The sequence below is a fragment of the Enhydra lutris genome, unplaced genomic scaffold (genome assembly GCF_002288905.1).
Source record: "Enhydra lutris kenyoni isolate GAN:26980312 unplaced genomic scaffold, ASM228890v2 scaffoldscaffold90, whole genome shotgun sequence".
NCBI lineage: Eukaryota > Metazoa > Chordata > Mammalia > Carnivora > Mustelidae > Enhydra > Enhydra lutris.
The window spans coordinates 6,645,193-6,666,737 of record NW_019154174.1 but is presented as its reverse complement, the minus strand read 5'-3'; the positions used below and the strand labels follow the sequence as shown (position 1 = coordinate 6,666,737).

The following is a 21,545-nucleotide window of genomic DNA, read 5'->3' as shown; positions in this document are numbered from 1 at the left end:
TAATTTACATACAATAAAATTCAGCCTCTTTAGTACAGTTTTGTAAGTTTTGACAAATGCATGAAGTAATGTAACCACCACCAATGATCAAGATATAAGTTTCATCACTCCCAAAATATTCCATGTTCTAATGTAATCAACCTCTTCCCTCCAACACTAACCCCTGGCAACCACTGATCTGTTTTCTGTCCCTAAAGTTTCTCCTTTCCCAAAATGTTGTATGAATGGAATTATATAGTATGTAGCCTTTCATGTCTGGTTCCTTTCACCCAGAGAAATGCATTTAAGATTCAGTCAGGTTGTTACATATATAAGTAGTCCATTCCTTTTTATTTCCAATATTTCTGATATTCCGTTATATGGATGTAACACAGTTTGTTTATTCATTCCCCAGTTGAGTGACACTTGGACTGTTTCTCATTTTTAGCAATTATGAATAGAGCCACTGGAAACATTCACATACAGGTTTTCATGTGAACATCTGTTATTGTTTTTCCTAAGTAAATACCTCAAAGTGAGATTGCCAGTATGGTAACAGCATATTAAACTTTGTAAGACATTGACAAATTGTTTCCAAAGTAGGCATGCCATTTTTCATTCAGACAGAAATGTATGAGGATTTTAGTTGTTGCACATCCTTGCCAGGACTTGATATTGCCAGTTTACTACCTTCTGTTAATCATTCTAATAGCTATGTGATAGTATCTAATAGTCATTCTAATTTGCCTTTTTGTAATGATTAATGACATGGAGGATGTTTTCATGTGCTTACTTGCCATCTCTATCTTCTTTGGTGAAGTGTCTGTTAAAATATTTAGCTTACTGGGATGCCTGGGTGGCTCAGTCAGTTATGCGTCTGCCTTCGGCTCAGGTCATGATCCCAGGGTCCTGGGATCAAGTTCCACATCAGGTTCCTTGCTCAGTGGGGAGCCTGCTTCTCCCCCCTTCCATTTTTGCTTCCCCTGCTTGTGCTCTCTCTTACTCTCTGACAAATAAAATCTTTTAAAAAATATCTAGCTTGTGCTCACTTTGGCAACATATATACTAAAAAAAATATTTAGCTTACTTCTTAATTGGATTGTTTAATTTCTTAGTGTTGAGTTTTTGAGAATCTTTTATATATTCTGGATATAAGTCTTTTGTCAGCTACATAATTTAAAAAAGAAGAAAAATTGGCAAATATTTTCTCCCAATCTGTAGCTTGTCTGTTCATTCTCTTAAGTGTATCTTTCTTTTTTTTAATTATGTTATGTTAGTCACCATAAAATACATAACTTTTTGATGCAGTGTTCCAAGATTCATTGTTTATGTACAACACCCAGTGCTCCATGCAATACATGCCCTCCTTAACACCCACCACCAGGTTCACCTATCCTCCCATTCCCCTCCCCCTCTAAAATGCTGTTTGTTTCTCAGAGTCCACGGTCTCTCATGCCTTGTCTCCCCCTCCAATTTCCCCCAATTCACTTTTCCTTTCCTTCTCCTAATATCCTCCATGTTATTCCTTATGCTCCACAAGTGAAACCATATGATAATTGACTGTCTCTGCTTGACTGATTTCACTCAGCATAATCTCCAGCCCCATCCATGTTGATACAAAACTTGGGTGTTCATCCTTTCTGATGGAGGTGTAATATCCCATTGTATATATGGACCATATCTTCTTTATCCTTTCGTCTGTTGAAGGGCATCTTCACTCTTCCCACAGTTTGGCAATTGTGGCCATTGCTACTATGAACATTGGGGTATAGATGACCCTTCTTTTCTCTACATCTGTCTCTTTGACGTAAATACCCAGTAGTGCAATTGCAGGGTCATAGGGTAGCTCTATTTTGAATTTCTTAAGGAATCTCCACACTGTTTTCCGAAGTGGCTGCACCAACTTGCATTCCCACCAACAGTGTAAGAGGGTTCCCCTTTCTCCACATCCTCTCCAACATTTGTTGTTTCCTTCATTGTTTATCTTTGCCATTCTAACTGGTGTCAGGTGGTATCTCAATGTGGTTTTGATTTGAGTTTCCTTAATGGCTAATGATCAGCATTTTTTCATATGTCTCCTAGCCATTTGTATGTCTTCACTGGACAGCTATGTATAGAAGAATGAAACTCGACCATTCTCTTACACCATAAATAAAGTAACTCAAAATGGATGAAAGACTTCAACGTGAGACAGGAGTCCATCAAAATCCTAGAGGAGAACATAGGCAGTAACCTCTTCGACATCAGCCACAGCAACTTCAAGACATGTCTCCAAAAGGGGAATCCTCTTACACTGTTGGTGGGAATGCAAGTTGGTACAACCACTTTGGAAAACAGTGTGGAGATTCCTCAAAAAAATTAAAAATAGAGCTTCCCTATGGCCCTGCAATTGTACTACTGGCTATTTACCACAAAGATACAGATGTAGTGAAAAGAAGGGCCATCTGCACCACAATGTTCATAGCATCAATGGCCACAATTGCCAAACTGTGGAAAGAGTGAAGATGCCCTTCAACAGATGAAAGGATAAAGAAGATATGGTCCATATATACAATGGAATATTACGGAGCCATCAGAAAGGATGAATACCCACCCAACTTTTGTATCAACATGGATGGGACTGGAGATTATTCTGAGTGAAATCAGTCAAGCAGAGACAGTCAATTATCCTATGGTTTCACTTGCAGAGCATAAGGAATAACACGGAGGACATTAGGAAAAGGAAAGGAAAAGTAAATTGGGGGAAATCAGAGGGGGAGACAAAGCATGAGAGACTGTGGACTCTGAAAAACTAACTGAGGGTTTTGGGAGGGAGAGGGTGGAGGATGGGTGAGCCTGGTGGTGGATATTACGGAAAGCACGTATTGCATGGAGCAATGGGTGTGGTGCATAAACAATGAATCTTTGTTCACACTGAACACTGAAAAATTAAAATAAAATTTTAAAAAAATTTAAAAAGAGTCATTTGTGGTTTGTCTCCCTCTGGTTTCATCTTATTTTATTTTATATTCTTTTTCTTTTCTGTTCTGTTCTTTTTCATTCTTTCTTTATGAAAGTGAATATTCTTGTTTTATTTCCAATTTTAGGGGGGAAAGTTCTATTTTTTAGTGTGATGTTAGCTGGACTTTTTTTAGGTTTCGTTTATTTATTAATTAGAGAGAGAGAGAGAGAGAGAGAGTGTGTGTGTGTGTGTGTGAGCATGAGTAGGTGGAGGGAGGAGGCAGAGGGAGAAGGAGAACCAGACTCCCTGCTTAGCAGGAAGCCTGAAGTGGGGATCAATCCCAGGACTCTGAGATCATACCCTGAGCTGAAGGCAGATGCTTAACAAACTGAGCCACTGAGGTTCCCTTGGACTTTTTTTTAATAAGAGCTCTTTTTCAGGTTAAGTAAGTTCTTTTAGTTCCAAGTTTGCTGAGAGCTAAACATCACAAACGTTGTATTTTGTCAAATCCTTTATCTGCATCTATTAAGATTATTGTGTTTTTTTCTTCTCTAGTCTGTTATGGTGAGTTTCACTGACTGCTCTTTTTCTCAGAATAGTCTTTTTTAATTTAGATAAAGTTTACATAACATAAAATTCACCATTTCGAAGTATAAAGTTCAGTTGTTTTTAGTATATAAACAATGTTTATATTGTTATATTGTTATGTAACTATCTCCACTAATTCCAGAACATTTTCATCACCCCAGAAAGAAACTCTGTATCTATTAGAAGTAAATCCAATTCCTTCTTTCCTCTATTTCCTGTCAACTATTAATCTACTCTCCAGTTCTATGGATTTGTCTAATCTGGACATTTCAGGCAGATAAAATCATACAATATGTGGCCTTTTGTTACTGGTTATTTTCACTTAGCATAAAGTTTTCAAGTTTTATCCATGTGACATGTATAAACAGTTCATCTTTCTTATGACTAAATAGTATTTTATTGTAAAGATATACCACATTTTGTTTATCTCTTCATAAGCTGATGAACTTTAGTTTCTTTCCACTTTTTGACTGTTATGAACAATGGTGCTATGTACATTGATTTTTTTATTTGAAACATTCCCACCAACAATGTATGAAGGCTCCAGTTTTTCCACATCCTCACCAATACTTGTTATTTTTCATTTCTTTAAATAGCCATTCTAGTAGTATCTCTATTGTGGTTTGGGGTTTTTTTTATATTTTACTTAATTATTTATTTATTTATTTAGGAGAAAGAGAGAGAGAGCACAAGCAAGGGGGGTAGCAGAGGGAAAGGGAGAAGCAGGCTCCCCACTGATCAGGGAGCCCCATGTGGGGCTTGATCCCAGGACTCCAGGATCATGAACCAAGTCAAAGGCAGACACTTAACCAACCAAGCCACCCAATTGCCCCTCTATTGTGGTTTTGATTTGCATTTCCCTAATAACTAATAATGTTGAACTTCTTTTCATGTGCCTATTGGCCATTTGTATATCCTCTTTTAGAGAAATCTCTATTCAAATCCTATGCCCATTTTTCAATTACATCATCTCTTTTTTATTGTTGAGCTCTAAGAGTTCTTTATATATTTTAAATACCAAATCTTTATCAGATATATGATTTTATAAATAGTTTCTTCTGTTCTTTTCATTTTGATAGTCTCCTTTGATGCTTAAAAGTTTTCCATTGGATGAGGTCAAATTTATCTATTTTTTCTTTGATGACTTGTGCTTCTGGTGTTATAGCTAAGAAATCGCTGCCAAAGTAGACATCAACAGACATTTCTCCAAAGAAGACATACAAATGGCCAACAGACACATGAAAAATGCTCTACATCACTGGATATCAGGGAAACACAAATCAAAACCACAATGAGACACCACTTCACACCAGTCAGACTGGTTAAATTGAACAACTCAGGAAACAACAGATGTTGGCAAGGATGTGAAGAAAGAGAAACTCTCTTACACTGTTGGTGAGAATGCAAACTGGTGCAGCCACTCTAGAAAACAGTAGGAAGGTTCCTCAAAAAGTGAAAAATAGAGCTACGCTACACCCAGCAACTGCACTACTTGGTATTTACCCAAAGTATACAAACATCATGATTTGAACGGGCACATGAACCCCAAGGTTTATAGCACCAATGTCCACAGTAGCCAAAATATGGAAAGAGGCCAGATGTCTCATGACAGATGAATGGATGAGGATGTACTGTGGAATATTACTCAGCCATCAAAAAGAATGAAGTCTTACCATTTGGAATGACATGGATGGAAGTAGAGGGTATTATGCTAAGTGAAATAAGTCAGAGAAAGACAAATACCATATGATTTCACTGATATGTGGAATTTATGAAACAAAACAGATGAACATGGGGGGAGGAAGGGGAAAATGAAGATGAAATCAGAGAGGGAAGCAAGCCATAGAGATGCTGAACTTGAGGAAACAGACTGAGAGTCGCTGGCAGGGAGGTGGGAGGAGGGGATGGGGTAACTGGGTGATGGACATTAAGGAGGGTACTTGATGTAATGAACATTGGGTATTATATGCAACTGACAAATCACTAATTCTACCCCTGAAACTAATAATACACTCTATGTCAATTAATTGATTTTAATTTTTTTTAAATCCAGAAAAGTGGGAAAAGATCACTGCCAAATCTAAGGTTACAAAAATTAATGTGATTCCTCCTAAGAGGTTTATAGCTTTATTTCTTACTTTTGGGTTTTTATCTATTTTGAGTTAATTTTTGTATATCATGAGGCGGGGCATATCCAAATGGCCCAGAACCATTTGTTGAAAGATTACTTTTCCCCATTAAATGAACTTGGTACCTTTGTCAAAAATCAATTCATTGCAGACATATAGGTTTATTTCTGGACTGTCACTTCCATTCCATTGATCTGTAGGCCTATCCTTTTGCTGGTACCACACCATCTTAATTACTGTAGATTGGTAGTAAGTTTTGAAATTGGAAATTCTTCTCTTTCAAGATTATTTTGGCTATTCTGTGTCCTTTGCATTTCCATATGAATTTTAGAATCAGCTTGCCCATTTCTCAGCACTACTGAACAAGCCTTGCATTCCTGGGATAAACCACACTTGATCATGATGTATTATCCTTTTTATAAGTACTATTTGTATAGACTTAAATTTTTATTAAATATTGCTCTGTAGTCAACAAAGAGTTTTAAACTGCAGATTGATATAAACAGTTTCTCATTTGGAAAGTTCACCCTCCCTCTATGGATTAGAGGGAGACAACATGAGACTATGAGAGACCAGCAAGGCTACAGCTAGGTCCACAGGAAAAATGATGATGGCCTGGACCAGGCTGATTTCAGTAGAACTGGAGGGAGTGGATAGATTTGAGACTGATCTTTTTCTTGCCCTTGTTCCCAGTGTATTCACCCACACTCCCTCAACCCCAATATACACACCCTGAACTCTCTCTTGCTCTCTCCCTTCTTTGGTGCTTTATTTCCCCATTCTTCACTTCTCTAGTTCTTCCACCTTAACTATCACTTTCTCCGGGAAACCTTCCCCAATACTCTTGTGTAGATGCCCCTCCCATTTGCTCTCATAACACCCAGACTGTCCCAGTTTAAGTATTTATCACCCTTGATTATAATTTGCATGTGTAATACCTGTGTGTGGTGAAGGAGTTCACTAGCTATCCTTCTCCATGTGATCTTGGACTACACACACAAAAGAGAGAAGTAGTATCACATCCACAGTTGACTTCCTGGAACTCCCCTACACATTCTCCCCCACCCCACTCCTTGTATGTGTCAGGCACTTATGCCATCAACAGTCAACTTGTGTTGATAAAACCTATGAAAAGACCATTTGAAGAATTTGAGTAATCATAAAGAATTATGAAAAACAGACTAAACTGGTTTCATCCACATATGATGCATTAATTACCGGCAAACCAATGATGAAAATTAAAGGAATACACACAGAACTACAGACACAATGTCATGAGCACAGTACTATTTCAGGAATTTGCAAGGATAATTTGAACTAGAAATTTTTGCCTCTCGTACCACATAAGATGAAATCACACTGCTTTTGCAGGGGTGATACTCAAAAATTCAAACTCCTGGGGCTGCTCAGGCACTGACCAGGGGCTTAGCTGGAGTATGTCTGAACTCCTCCTCTGAGGTGGCCTGTGTGACCTCATAGTTGCTGGATCATGGGGAAGTTCAAAGAGTATTAGGGAAGTGCTCTGCACTTACCTGGCTGCCCTTGATAACAGCACTGTTCTCCCAGGTACCAGCACTCTCTCTGAACATCGCCACCAGGCCAGTGTGCTGATATCGAGGTGCACCAAGAACCAGGTTTTGTACCCTGCTCCTCAAGATGACTTCAGCAGCATAACCTGAAGATGGTGATCTGGAGAAGGTAAGTGTTTCCTTCACAGACCCTGCTCCCTCTGAGAGACCTATCCCTTGAGTAGGGGCAATGCAGTAGCCCCATGCTTAGTAGGTTGGGATAACTGGACCCTGCACTATATTCCCGTTTGTTAACACAATTAAATTGAAATTTTGAAATTTCTGTCCTTACAGTTATTCCAAGGGTCCACAAAAGAGCCAATGATATATATGTTAATTGAATTAGGCCATATCCTGACCCCTTCTTAAAGTTACCCTGCCCTTTCCACTTACCCAAGTAAGCATCATTCAAGTCTGAATCTACCCTGGTTGTGTTGATGAAGGTAAATTTATCCTTTGACACATGAAGAAAGGCTCCACCAGCCCAGTCAAAGCTTCCCACAGCACCTAGCAAGAGACCATTCTGGGAAACAGGGTAGAACAAGATTGAGCAGCCTGCAATTTCAGTTCAATCTTTATCAAAATTCCAATGGCATTTTTCACAGGAATAGAACAAACAATCCTAAAATTTGTATGGAACCACAAAAGACCCCAAATACCCAAAGCAATTTGGTGCAGCAGCTGTGGACAACAGAATGGAGGTTCCTCAAAAATTTTAAAATAGAATTACCAAATTATCCAACAATCCTACTTCTGAGTATTTATCCAAAGGAAATGAAAACCCTAAATCAAGAGATATCCCATGTTCATGAAGCATTATTTACAATAGCCAAGACACAGGGACCCCTGGGTAGTTCATTCAGTTGGGAATTCAACTCTTTATTTCAGCTCAGATCATGGTCTTGAGGTTGTGGGACTGAGATCCATGTTTGGCTCCATGCTCAGCATGGAATTCACTTGAGATTCTCTCCCTCTGGCTCTGCCCCTCCCCCCACTCACACTCACTCACTCACTCTCTCTTTCAAAATAAAATCTCGAAAAAATAATTTAAAAAAACAATAGCCAAGGATGTGGAGAAAGGGGAACCCTCTTACACTGTTGGTGGGAATGCAAGTTGGTGCAGCCACTTTGGAAAACAGTGTGGAGATTCCTCAAAAAATTAAAAATAGAGCTACCCTATGACCCTGCAATTGCACTACTGGGTATTTACCACAAAGATACAGATGTAGTGAAAAGAAGGGCCATCTGTACCACAATGTTCATAGCATCAATGGCCACAATCACCAAACTGTGGAAAGAGTGAAGATGCTCTTCAACAGATGAATGGATAAAGAATATATGGTCCATATATACAATGGAATATTACTCAGCCATCAGAAAAGATGAATACCCAGCTTTTGTTGCAACACAGACCGGACTGGAGGAGATTATGCTGAGTGAAATCAGTCAAGCAGAGACAGTCAATTATCATATGGTTTCCCTTGTGAAGCATAAGGAATAACATGGAGGATATTAGGAGAAGGAAAGGAAAAGTGAATTGGGGGAAATTGGAGGGGGAGACAAGGCATGAGAGACTGTGGACTCTGAGAAACAAACTGACAGTTTTGGAAGGGAGGGGAATGGGGGGATGGATGAGACTGGTGGTGGGTATTAAGGAGGGCATGTATTGCATGGAGCACTGGGTGTGGTGCATAACAATGAATCTTGGAACACTGAAAAAATTAAAAATTAAAAAATACCCAAGATATGGAAATAATCTAACTATCCATCAAGGCATGAATAAAGAAAATGTGATATATAATACAATGGAATATTATTTGGCCATAAAAAAGAAAATCCTGCCATTTGTGACAACACGAATGTACCCACCTTGAAGGCATTATGCTAAGCAAAATAAGTCAGAGAGAGACAAGTAGGGTATGATCTCCCTTATATGTGGAATCTAAAGACAAAACAAAACTGAATTATATAGATGCAGAGAACAGACTGGGGGTTGCAAAAGGCAATGAGTTGGGAGAGTAGGCAAAATGGGTGATGGTGGTCAAAAGGTACAAATTTCCAGTTATTAAATAAATAAATGCAGGGATGCAATATAAAGCATAGTGAGTATAGTTAGCTAAACTGTAATGTATATTTGAAATTGCTAAGAAAATAAATCTTATTACCAAGAATCAGTCCCAAATGGAGGCTATAAAAATTAGAATGAATGAGACAGAAGAACAACTCAGTGATACAGAAGATAAAATGACAAAAAATAAGGAAACTGAAAAGAAGAGAGAAAGAGGGCACCTGGGTGGGTGGTTAAGCATCTGCCTTCAGCTCACATCATGATCTCAGAGTCCTGGGATCGATTCCCACATCAGGCTCCCTCAGGGAGCCTGCTTTTCCCTCTGCCTGCTGCTCCCCCTGCTTGTACTCTCACTCTCTCTCTGTCTGTCAAATAAATAAAAAAATCTTCTAAAAAGAGAGAAAGAAAACTACTGAACAACAAAGGCATACTTAAATAGAACTCAGCAGTTCCATAAAGTGAAGTAACAGCTTGATAGTAGGGATCCCAGAAGATGAGGGGCAGGGGAGAGGGACAGAAGGCTTATTTGAACAAATTATAGCTGAGAACTTCCCTAATCTGAAGAAGGAAGCAGGCATTCAAGTCCATAAAAATAGGTCAACACATCAGCATATGATAATGAATTTTTCAAATTTCAGAGATAAACAGAAAATCCTGAAAGCACCTTGGGACAAGAGGTCCCTAACCTCCAAGGGTAGAAACATAAGGCTGTCAGCAGACATGCCCACAGAGACAGGGCAGGCCAAAAAGAACTGGCATGATATATTCAATGTGCTAAATGGGGAAAAATATGCAGCCAAAAATACTTTATCCAGCAAGGCTGTCATTCAGAATGAAAGGAGAAATAAAGAATTTCAGTACAAACAAAAACTAAATGAATCTGTGAACACTAAACCAACCCTGCAAGAAATATTAAAGGGGATCCTTTGAGTGAAGAGAGAGCCCAATGGTAACAAAGACCAGAAAGGAACAGAGACAATCTACAGAAATAGCAACTTTACAGATAATACAATAGCACTAAATTCGTATCTTTCAATAATTAATCTGAATGTAGGGGCGCGGGGAAGACAAGATGGCGGGGAAGTAGGAGGAGGAGTCATTTCAACCTGTACCCTAAAGTGAGCTGTTTACCTACTAAAGAACTCCGATCACCCATGAAATCAGCCTGAGATCAGAATTATACACATCTGGATCTCTACAGGGGCAGAAGACGCCAGTGGACAGGTAAAGAGGAGTGGGAACGTCGGACTGATATCAGAGGATAAACAAAAGGGGGAGGGAGCCACCAGAGGCAACCCATTGGAAAGTAATACCCCAATACGAGAGTGCCCTGCATCTGGGGACCAGCATTAACTTGGAGTCTGGTTGAAAGCACTCAAAAAGAGCAAAGGATCATGGGGGGAAATTGTGGGAATCAGGGCGTTTAGGGGCAGGGGCTTAAGTCCCCGGACCCAGGACAGCCACCCCTGGCACTGAGCCGGAGAGACTGCAGCAGAGATACCAGGTCTTGGTCCCTGAGCCGCCAGCGCACCTGAGAACGCATGGGGTCCGGCTCCCGTGAGGTGCTGGGAGCCTCGCCAGATGGCAGAACGCCGCGTCGTGTCACAGCCTCCCCTGAGAGAGGTGCACGCAGGCACCAGCCAGGTGCTCTTGGACCCAGAAAGACCAGGCACTCCCAGCCTGGGCCAGCGGGAAAATCTCAGCGTGCTATTGCTGTTTGGAATCTCTCTGGCGGTCTGGAGCTGCCCAGACAGCCGCCGCTCTGGTGGTTTTAGGTACAAGCAGGAGTTCCTGTGTCCCCAGGGACCGCAACTCGGAACCTGCTCTGCCAGCGGCCGAGGGGGAACTTAATGTGCTCTGGAGACCCAGAGGGGAACAGACTGAGGCTTCTTTCTGAGAGGGGGGTCGGGGTGCTATTTGCTTTCCTCTAAACCTCCCAAAACCATCAAAAGCTGTCAAGGCGAGAGAAAAGAAACAAACATAAAAACCTCCAGAGAACAAAAGCCTGAAAAACCGGTTTCCTCAGAGCCCACCCCCTTGAGGGGGGCGGGAGGACTTAACTCAGGGAACATCATTGACTGAAAACCCACGCAGCAGGCCCCTCCCCCAGAAAACCAACCAGGGGAAAAAAAAAGACGACAAGAGAACCACCACCACTACTTCATAGATACAACTTTTGTTTTTTATTCATTCCCACTATTCTGGTTCTTTTTTTTTTATATAGATAATTTTTTAACCTACTTACCATCACAGTGAGATGTCCAGTATATCAAATTCCATAATAACCTTTTAACCTGAACTTTTTGATGCCTATACCCGTGTTTTTCTTTTGCTTTTCTATTTTTTAATTTTTTTTAAATTTTAGTTTAGTTTTGTTTAGTTTAGTTTATTCTTTTGGTTTATTTTTATTTTTTAATATTCATGTAGAGTTAAACTTCAAGGTAATCCCCTTTCCCCAACCAATGCTACCCCTATAGGTAAACCAATTTTTAATCCCCCTTTATCTTAGGAAAGTTGAGTCCTTTAACAAAGATATCAAGATACATCCAGGAAGAATCAAAATAATCTTCCTCGCCCACACTGAGAATTTATAACCACTCTCCCATGTTTTTCTTCCTCCAGTGTTTCTGTGTATTTGTGTTTGTCCTGATAGTATATAAATCTTATACTTGGGGTTCTTTTTGACGAGGTTCTTCTTTTTTTTTTTTTTTGCTTTTATGTATATACATATTTTTTTTCTCTTGTCATATACTTTTATCAGTCTTTCTGTTTGTCTGTGTTTGTTTGTATACTTCATAAATCTTACTGAAGGTAGGGGCGCCTGGATGGCTCAGTTGACTGAACATCTGCCTTTGCCTCAGGTCATGATCCAGGGTCCTGAGATTGAGCCCCGCATTGGGTTCCCTGCTCAGTGGGAGCTTGCTTCTCCCTCTCCCTCTGCCTGACACTCTGCCTTCTTTTGCTTTCCCTCTGTCAAATAAATAAATAAATCTTTAAAAAAAAAAAAAAGAAAGAAAGAAAGAGAAAAACATATAGAATAGTTTTTTAAAATAATAATTAATTGGAATGTAAATTGACTAAATGTTCCTATCAAAAGACACAGGATGGGGCGCCTGGGTGGCTCAGTGGGTTAAAGCCTCTGCCTTCAGCTCAGGTCATGATTCCAGGGTCCTGCGATCGATCGAGCCCCACATCAGGCTCTCTGCTCAGCAGGGAGCCTGCTTCCTCCTCTCTCTGTCTCTGACTGCCTCTCTGCCTACTTGTGATCTGTCAAATAAATAAATAAAATCTTTAAAAAAAAAAAAGACAAAGGATATCAAATTGGATTTAAAAAAAAAAAGACCCACTGATATGCTGCTTACAAAAGACTCATTTTAAACCTCATTTAAACTCATTTAAAACCAGACACCTCCAGATTGAAAGCAAGAGGTAGAGAAGCATCTATCATCCAAATGGACTTCAAAAGAAAGCTGGAGTAGCAATCCTTATATCAGAAAACTAGATTTTAAACCAAAGACTGTAATAAGAGATGAAGAAGGACACTGTTTCATAATAGAGGGGTCTACCCAACAGGAAGATCTAACAGCTGTAAATATTTATGCCCCAAACTTGGGAGCTGACAACTATATAAACCAATTAATAACAAAACTGAAGAAACACATTTAAAATAATACAATAATGGTAAGGAATGTTAACACCCCACTGACAGCAATGGACAGATCATCTAAGCAGAAGATCAAAGAGTAAACAAGGGCTTTGAATGACACACTGGACCAGATGGACTTCACAGATATATTCAGAGCATTTCATCCTAAAGCAGGAGAATACACATTCTTCTTAATTGCACATGAAACATTCTCCAGAATATCTCACTTACTGGGTCACAAATCAGGTTCTCAACTGGTACGCGAAGACTGAGATTATATCATGCATATATTCAGACTACAATGCTTTAAAACTTAAAGACAACCACAAGAAAAACTTGGGAAGAAACATAAATATATGGAGGTTAAAAAACATCCTACTAAAGAATGAATGGGTCAACAAAGAAATTAAAGAAGAATTTTAAAATACATGGAAGTAAATGAAAGTGAAAACACTACAGCTCAGAAGTTTTGGGATGCAGTATATATGAATACAGCCCTTCCTCAAGAAACAAGAAAAGTCTCAAATATGCAAGCTAACCTTATACCTAAAGGGGCTGGGAAAAAGAACAGGAAACAAAGCCTAAATCCAGCAGGACAAGAGAAATAATAAAGATTAGAACAAAAATCAATGATATATAAGTTTAAGAAAATTGGTAGAACAGATCCTTTGAAAGACTTAGTAAGATAGATAAAGCCCTAGCCAGGCTTATCAAAAAGAAAAGAGAAAGAAAAAATAAATAAAATCATGAATGAAAGACAAAAGATCACAACCAGCACCAAAGAAATGCAGTTATAAGAACATATTATGAGCAACTATATGCCAACAAATTAAGCGATCTGGAAGAAATAGATGCAATCCTAGAAACACAAACTACCAAAACTGAAACAGGAAGAAATGAAAAATGTGAAGAGACCTATACCCACCAAGGAAATTGAAGCAGTAATAAAAAACCTCCCAAAAAACAAGACTCCAGGCCCAGATGATTTCCCAGGGGAATTCCACCAAACATTTAAAGAAGAATTAATACCTATTTTTCTGAAGGTGTTTCAAAAAATAAAAAGGGAAGGAAAACTTCCAAACTCTTCCTATGAAGCCGGCATTACCTTTACCCCAAAACCAGACAAAGACCCCACCAAAAAGAATTACGGACCAATATCCCTGATGAACATGAATCCAAAAATTCTCACCAAGATACTGGTTAATAGGTTCCAACAGTACATTAAAAGGATTATTCACTATGACCAAGTGGGATTTAATCCTGGGCTAGAAGAGTGGTTCAACATCCACAAACCAATCAACAAAATATACCACATTAATAAAAGAAAGGACAAGAACCATATGATCCTCTCGATTGGTGCAGAAAAAACATTTGACAAAATACAGCATCCTTTCTTGATTAAAACTCTCCACTGTTTAGGGATAAAGGGAACATACTTCAACATCATAAAAGCCATATGTGAAAGGTCCACAGTGAATATCATCCTCCACAAGGAAAGACTGAGAGCTTTTTCCCCTATGGTCAGGAACATGACAGGGATGCCCATTCTCACCACTGGTGTTCAAAATAATACTGGAAAACCTAGCACCAGCAATCAGACAATAAAAAGAAATAAAAGGTATCCAAATCTGCAAAGAAGAACTCTTTGCAGATGATACGATACTCTCTGCAGAAAACCCAAAAGACTCCACCAGAAAGTGCTAAAACTGATAGAGGAATTCAGCAAAGTTGCAGGATACAAAATCAATGCACATCGGTCATTTGCATTTCTATACACTAACAATGAGGCAGAAGAAAGAGAAATCAAGGAATCAGTCCCATTTACAATTGCACCAAGAACTGTAAGATACCTAGGAATAAACCTAACCAAAAAGGTAAAGGATCTGTACTCTGAAAACTAAAAAATATTTATGAAAGAAATTGAGGAAAGCACAAAGAAATGGAAAAACATTCCATGCTCTTGGATCAGAAAAACAAATATTGTTAAAATGTCTATGCTACCTCGAGCAATCTACACATGTAATGCAATCACTATCAAGATACCATCAGCATTTTCCACAATGCTGGAACAAATGATCCTAAAATTTGTATGGAACCAGAAAAACCCTGAATAGCCACAGGAATGTTTAAAAAGAAGACAAAAAAAAAGAAAAGAAAAGAAAAACCAAAGCTGGAGGCATCATAATCCAGACTTCAAGCCATATTACAAGGCTATAATCATCAAGAACAGTATGGTACTGGCACAAAAACAGACAGATAAATCAATGGAACAGAATAGAGAACCCAGAAATGGACCTTCACCTCTATGCTCAACTAATCTTTGACAAAGCAGGAAAGAATATCCAATGGAGAGAGTCTTTTCAACAAATGGTACTGGGAAAACTGGACGCCAACATGCAAAGAATGAAACTGTACCACTTTCTTATACCATACACAAAAATAACCTCAAAACAGATGACAGACCTAAATGTGAAACAGGAATCCATCAAAATTCTAGAGGAGAACACAGGCAGCAACCTCTGACCTCAACCACAGCAGCTTCCTGTCAGACACATCGCCAATGGCAAGAGAAACAAAAACAAAGATGAACTATTGGGATCTCATCCAAATGAAAAGCTTTTGCATAGCAAAGGAAATGATCAACAAAACTAAAAGGCAACTCATGGAATGGAAGAAGATATTTGCAAATGTCTTATCAAATAAAAGGCTAGTATCCAAGATCTATAAAGAACTTATCAAAAAAAAAAAAAACTTATCAAACTCAACACCCAAAAAAACAAAAATCCAATCAAGAAATGGGCAGAAGATGGGGCACCTGGGTGGCTCAGTGGGTTAAAGCCTCTGCCTTCAGCTCAGGTCATGATCCCAGGGTCCTGGGATCAAGCCCCACATCAGGCTCTCTGCTCCGTGAGGAGCCTGCATCCTCCTCTCTCTCTCTGCCTGCCTCTCTGCCTATTTGTGATCTCTGTCAAATAAATAAATAAAATATAAAAAAAAAAAAAAGAAATGGGCAGTAGACATGAATAGACACTTTTCCAAAGAAGACATCCAGATGGCTAACAGAACATTAAACAAATGCTCTACATCACTGGGCATCAGGGAAACACAAATCAAAACCACAATGAGACACCACTTCACACCAGTCAGACTGGTTAAATTGAACAACTCAGGAAACAACAGATGTTGGCAAGGATGTGAAGAAAGAGAAACTCTCTTACACTGTTGGTGAGAATGCAAACTGGTGCAGCCACTCTAGAAAACAGTAGGAAGGTTCCTCAAAAAGTGAAAAATAGAGCTACCCTACACCCAGCAACCGCACTACTCGGTATTTACCCAAAGTATACAAACATCATGATTTGAACGGGCACATGAACCCCAAGGTTTATAGCACCAATGTCCACAGTAGCCAAAATATGGAAAGAGGCCAGATGTCTCGTGACAGATGAATGGATAAAGATGTACTATGGAATATTACCCAGCCATCAAAAAGAATGAACTCTTACCATTTGGAATGACATGGATGGAAATAGAGAGTATTATGCTAAGTGAAATAAGTCAGAGAAAGACAAATACAATATGATTTCACTCATATGTGTAATTTAAGAAATAAAACATGAACATAGGGGAAAGGAAGGAGCAAAGGAAAAATGAAATAAGATGAAAATAGAGAGGGTAGCAAAGAGATGTTGAGATGCTGAGCTTAAGGAAACAAACTGAGGATTGCTAGATGCAACTGATGAATCACTAAATTCCTCCCCTGAAACTAATAATACAATATATGTTTACTAAATTGAATTTAAATAAAGAAAAAAAGAAAATAAATCTTAAAGTTTTCATCAAAAGAAAAAAATTTTGTAACATATGTAGTGATACATATTAATTAGACTTATTGTAGTGATGTTTTCACAATATACACATATATCAAATCCTTATGTTGTACACTTGAAGCTAAAATCTTTTTTTTAAAGATTTTATTTATTTATTTGATAGACAGAGATTACAAGTAGCTAGGCAGGCAGGGAGAGAGAGGAGGAAGCAGGCTCCCTGCTGAGCAGAGAACCCAAGGTGGGGCTCGATCCCAGGACCCTGGGATCATGACCTGAGCCAAAGGCAGAGGCTTTAACCAACTAAGCCACCCAGGCACCCCTTGAAGCTAAAATCTTATCGTATATCCATATCTGTGTCTTATATCCTCAATGACAACAAAAACAAACCAAAAAAAAAAAACAAAAACAAAAAAAAAAACAGGATTAAAAAGGAAAAGAAAAGGGACCACTGCTCCCCATCAAAGAAATGCCTCCCAACAAGTACTCATTGCAGATAAAAGAACCAAACCTCTTGCCCAATCCCAATTTAATGAAGGACCACTTACAGAGGTGATGGCAGCACTGAAGCCTTCCTGAGACATCTCATGCTCAAAGGAGCTGGCACTCCCTGTCTGAGTACCTGTGAGGAGGAGAGATTTCTATAATAAAGAAAGCAGAAGAGCTGGAACTCAAATGCTATGGTGACCAGACAAAAGGAGGCTCAGATGGCAGTTATGCTGAATTAGAAAGTATATACCCCGTTTATAAAGATGGTAGCTATTTGGCTCCAACTGGTTTTTGCCACATGAGAATGCAGTCTAATGTTCCAACTTTTTAAGACAAACCATAAATCCATATTGTATATGAACCCTCCCCCAGTTTTTTAAATTCTCTTAATCAGTTAACATTTATTGAGCACCCTCTGTGTACCAGACACTATTCTAGACACTGGAGATTCAGCAATGAAGCAAACACACAAATACTGGCAACATACCCAAATTCTTGGAAAAATAGTGTGTGAAGTTTGGCTCCCCTACCCTCCAATTTTCCAGCCTATAACCAATGCAAAGTAGAGATAAAGTCCAGATCCTTTGATTTCAAAGGAAAGGACCAAGTGAGGCCAGAGTTGCTGGGAACTAGGGGAAGTGGAGAGAATTGAATTAATCCTAAGAGTCAAGATACCAAGTGTTAGGAAGTCCTAGTTTCTAAAGGAGAAATGCATATTGGAGGGTAAAGGACTGCTTCTGGAGCTGCTGCAGGAATGCAGAACCTTAGCTTACCCTCAATTGCAAATATCTTTTCCTGAAGCTGGTTTTGAATGGTCTTCAGAGCTTCAAAGTTATTCACCCGGAACACATGATCACGAGAAGGCTTGGATGCAATGATATTAAGCTCTTCACGATTTTTTGGAATATTGAAAGCATCTCCCACCTGTTACCAAGGACAGTGACAATCAGACACCATCTGGAGTTAGCTGTCTCATCCAGCAAAAAAAAAAAAATTCTGAAAGAAAAGATTCTGAAACAGAATATGTCAAATGAGGCAATGCACCATAAGGCCCCTAGGACAGGGCCACCAAGTTGAGTAAAACAGATTATGCACTGCATAATGGGGTATTCTGTCAAGGAAGTTATTGGGAGCTGAAAAAGAGCCTTTGGTTCCTTTGTTGTGCCATGCGTCCTGGTGTGGGGCTGACCTCTCCCCAGAGTAAAGAGTCTTTTCCTCTATATAAAGAGGTTTCCTACTTGTCAAACCATGCACCAAAGATGATACCTTTTTCTGTCATACAAAGTAATGTGGTAGTTTGACTACAATGATGATCTGAACTCTTTACCTGTTCCTATATCCAAGGTCTTTCCCCCCAGAACTTTGCTGTATCTTCTCACTCATGGCAGAGTAATCTACCCTGCTTACATCTCTGGGTGCAGCCATGCATCTTGCTAATATCCATTGGTAATGGATATTATCATAAATGATGCAGACAGAGGCTTCAAAGAGTGTTTGCAACATTTCCATTTGCTCTTTTGTTCCCCTGCCTTCACCATGAGGACATGTCCAGGCTAGCGCACAGAAGGATAACACAGGGAGCAGAAGAACCAAGTTACTCCAGTTGTTCCAGCCATTCTAGTCCAGCAAACAGACATAACTGGAAACCCTCAGAAATGGAGAGAGCTCAGCCAAGATCAGCAAAGCTGCCAACCAACCTTCAAATGAATACAGATATAAGAGTGAGCCAGTCAAAATCAGAAAAACTCCCCAGCTGAACTACAGAATCATTTGTTTCAAAGACTGAATTCTAATTTGTTACACTTAAGAGATATAGGCCCATATGGGCTAGCAGTGACCCTTGGCCCACCTTGGTTTTAGGGATATTTTCAAACTGAAGGAAAGGTATATCCAAACAGAAACCCTCCACAGAAACATCAGGCCAGACAGCCACATCTCCTACCCCAATGACATAGCGAATGATCCCCTCTCTGTCTGCTTCAGGGATGACATCCTTGTAATCCAAGGGATCATCAAACTTTTCTCCATCTGTGATGACAACTAGGATCTTAAAGACATTCTCCCGGGCTCCTCTGCTACTGTGAAACAGTTCTCTTCTGTCCAGGGAAGAGGAAAGAAAAGTCAAATGTGAATAGACAGAGATACTCGTTATGCTAGGGAGGGAATGTCAGCAGTCACAGGCACAGATGCAGCTAAGAGAAGTTTAGGCTCCCCTGGAATGAACATTGAGATGTGGTTGCCCCAAGACCTGGAAAGGCAGCAAGAGAAGGGAAAAGAGTGGAAGGAAAGGAAAGCATCACTGCCTTTATATACTTTTGCATAAACTGATTTTTAACTGAGTATTACACCCTTAAATTAAAAGAAATTTTTAAGCTTAATTGGGCTTTCACAAACCTTTCCTGGTTTGATTCAACAACTCTCTAGCTCATCTTCCTGAACTTCTGTCCCAACCCCCACCCTCACCTCTACACACACACACATCACATCATATCAGAGTGAACTTCCAAAACAAGATATGGTGACATCTCCTCACTGCTTAACACATTCAGTAGATCGCCACTCACTTTTCAGTTGCCTTAAGTGACCTGGCCTCAAATGATCTCTGTAGCCTCTTTCTAGCCTTACCCTCACATCTCTCCTTCAGTCCTACCTTTACTCACAACTTGTATTTCATGAATGTACCATGCAGAGTCTCTCCTCCACCTTTACTCATGTCCTTTACCCCATCCCTGTCTGAATAAGCCCCTTCATTCTTCAAATCCCAGCAAAAAAAAAAAAAAATCTCCTCCTTCCACCCTAAGCAAAGATCTTTTTGTGTGCATTATGTTAGTCACCATAAAATACATCATTAGTTTTTGATGTAGTGTTCCAAGATTTATTGTTTATGTACAACACCCAGTGCTCCATGTAATACATAACCTCCTTAACACCCACCACAAGGCTCACCCATATCCCCATCCCTCTCACCTCTAAAACTGTCAGTTTGTTTCTCAGAGTCCCCAGGCTCTCATGGTTTGTCTCCCCCTCTGATTTCCCCCATTTCACTTTTCCCTTCCTTCCCCTAATGTCCTCCATGTTGTTCCCAAGCAAAGATCTTACACTACTTTGCGGATTCCTGTGGCAGTGTGTGTCCTCCCATACAGCTGTCTTATTGGCTTCACCAGAAATTCTGGGTTAGGGTTTTTCTTGAACTGATTGAAGGTGAAATGAAGCTGGAAGTCTTCAGAGAACTGCATCAAAGAAAACTGGGAACAGGCATCTGCCATTACATTGGAGAAGATGACTCTCCTCACACTTACTCATCTCCCAGGAAGCTCTACATAGATCTTGAAACATTCCAGTCTCCAAATCCCTCCAAATTCTATACTGTCCCCAATCCTTCTCCCTCACCAGGACAGAGATCTGCCATCAGCTCCCACTTCTAAGTACTAGAACTCACCCAGAGATGATATGTGAGTTTTATCTCCCATATCAACCCTTATCAATGAGTCAGAGTCGTATGCTATACAGAGGGCTGGAAGAAGCTGAGGCTGCATCCAGACAGAGAAGGAAAAAGAATCATGAAAAAAAAACCATGATCAATTTGCAATTTAACAATGTCTGCAATGGAAGTAAAAGGGGAAAATGGAGACCTGGATGCCATGTATTTGCCAACCTTTTATGAGCTATTTCCTAACCTACCCATATGCCCTCACCAAGGTTTTGGACTTCTTGAATAGATCCATCACAGTTGAGACAAAGGCCTTCATCCGCTGAAAGTCATTCGGGATGATGCTACCAGAGCCATCAATCAAGAAGGCAATATCACTGTCTTGCCGAGGGCACTCTTGGGGAACAAAAGAAAGGATGAACTAATTAAGTACTAGTACATGCACTAACTAAATGCATTCATTTTTTTGCATGTCAGCTCTCTGCTAAGAAGTTAAAATAAAAGGTAAACAATATCCAACCCATGTTCCAAGCTTAATAAAAACATGGACACAATCTCAAGATCACAGCCACCATGAAGAAGACATCTGCCAGAAGATGCCAATGTTACTTTTTTTTTAAATTTCTTTTCAGCGTAACAGAATTCATTGTTTATGCACCACACCCAGTGCTCCATGCAATATGTGCCCTCCATAATACCCACCACCTGGCTCCCCCAACCTCCCACCCCCCGCCCCTTCAAAACCCTCAGATTGTTTTTCAGAGTCCATAGTCTTTCATGGTTCACCTCCCCTTCCAATTTCCCTCAACTCCCTTCTCCTCTCCATCTCCCCATGTCCTCCATGTTATTTGTTATGCTCCACAAATAAGTGAAACCATATGAT

General features: G+C 39.7%; 1 protein-coding gene across 2 annotated transcripts in view; it reads right to left on the bottom strand.

Moving 5' to 3' along the window:
• Nucleotides 1-21,545, bottom strand: part of LOC111162313 (integrin subunit alpha M) — a 48,981-nt gene that overhangs the window by 14,671 nt on the left and 12,765 nt on the right. For both annotated transcript variants that reach the window (XM_022526652.1, XM_022526651.1), the window contains exons 6-12: nucleotides 20,928-21,058; nucleotides 20,332-20,477; nucleotides 19,175-19,328; nucleotides 18,006-18,156; nucleotides 17,292-17,365; nucleotides 7,599-7,728; nucleotides 7,170-7,312 (exon numbers count right to left, since the gene is read on the bottom strand). In XM_022526652.1, coding sequence (XP_022382360.1) covers nucleotides 7,170-7,312; nucleotides 7,599-7,728; nucleotides 17,292-17,365; nucleotides 18,006-18,156; nucleotides 19,175-19,328; nucleotides 20,332-20,477; nucleotides 20,928-21,058 — 929 coding nt within the window. The remainder of the gene's footprint in view (nucleotides 1-7,169; nucleotides 7,313-7,598; nucleotides 7,729-17,291; nucleotides 17,366-18,005; nucleotides 18,157-19,174; nucleotides 19,329-20,331; nucleotides 20,478-20,927; nucleotides 21,059-21,545) is intronic.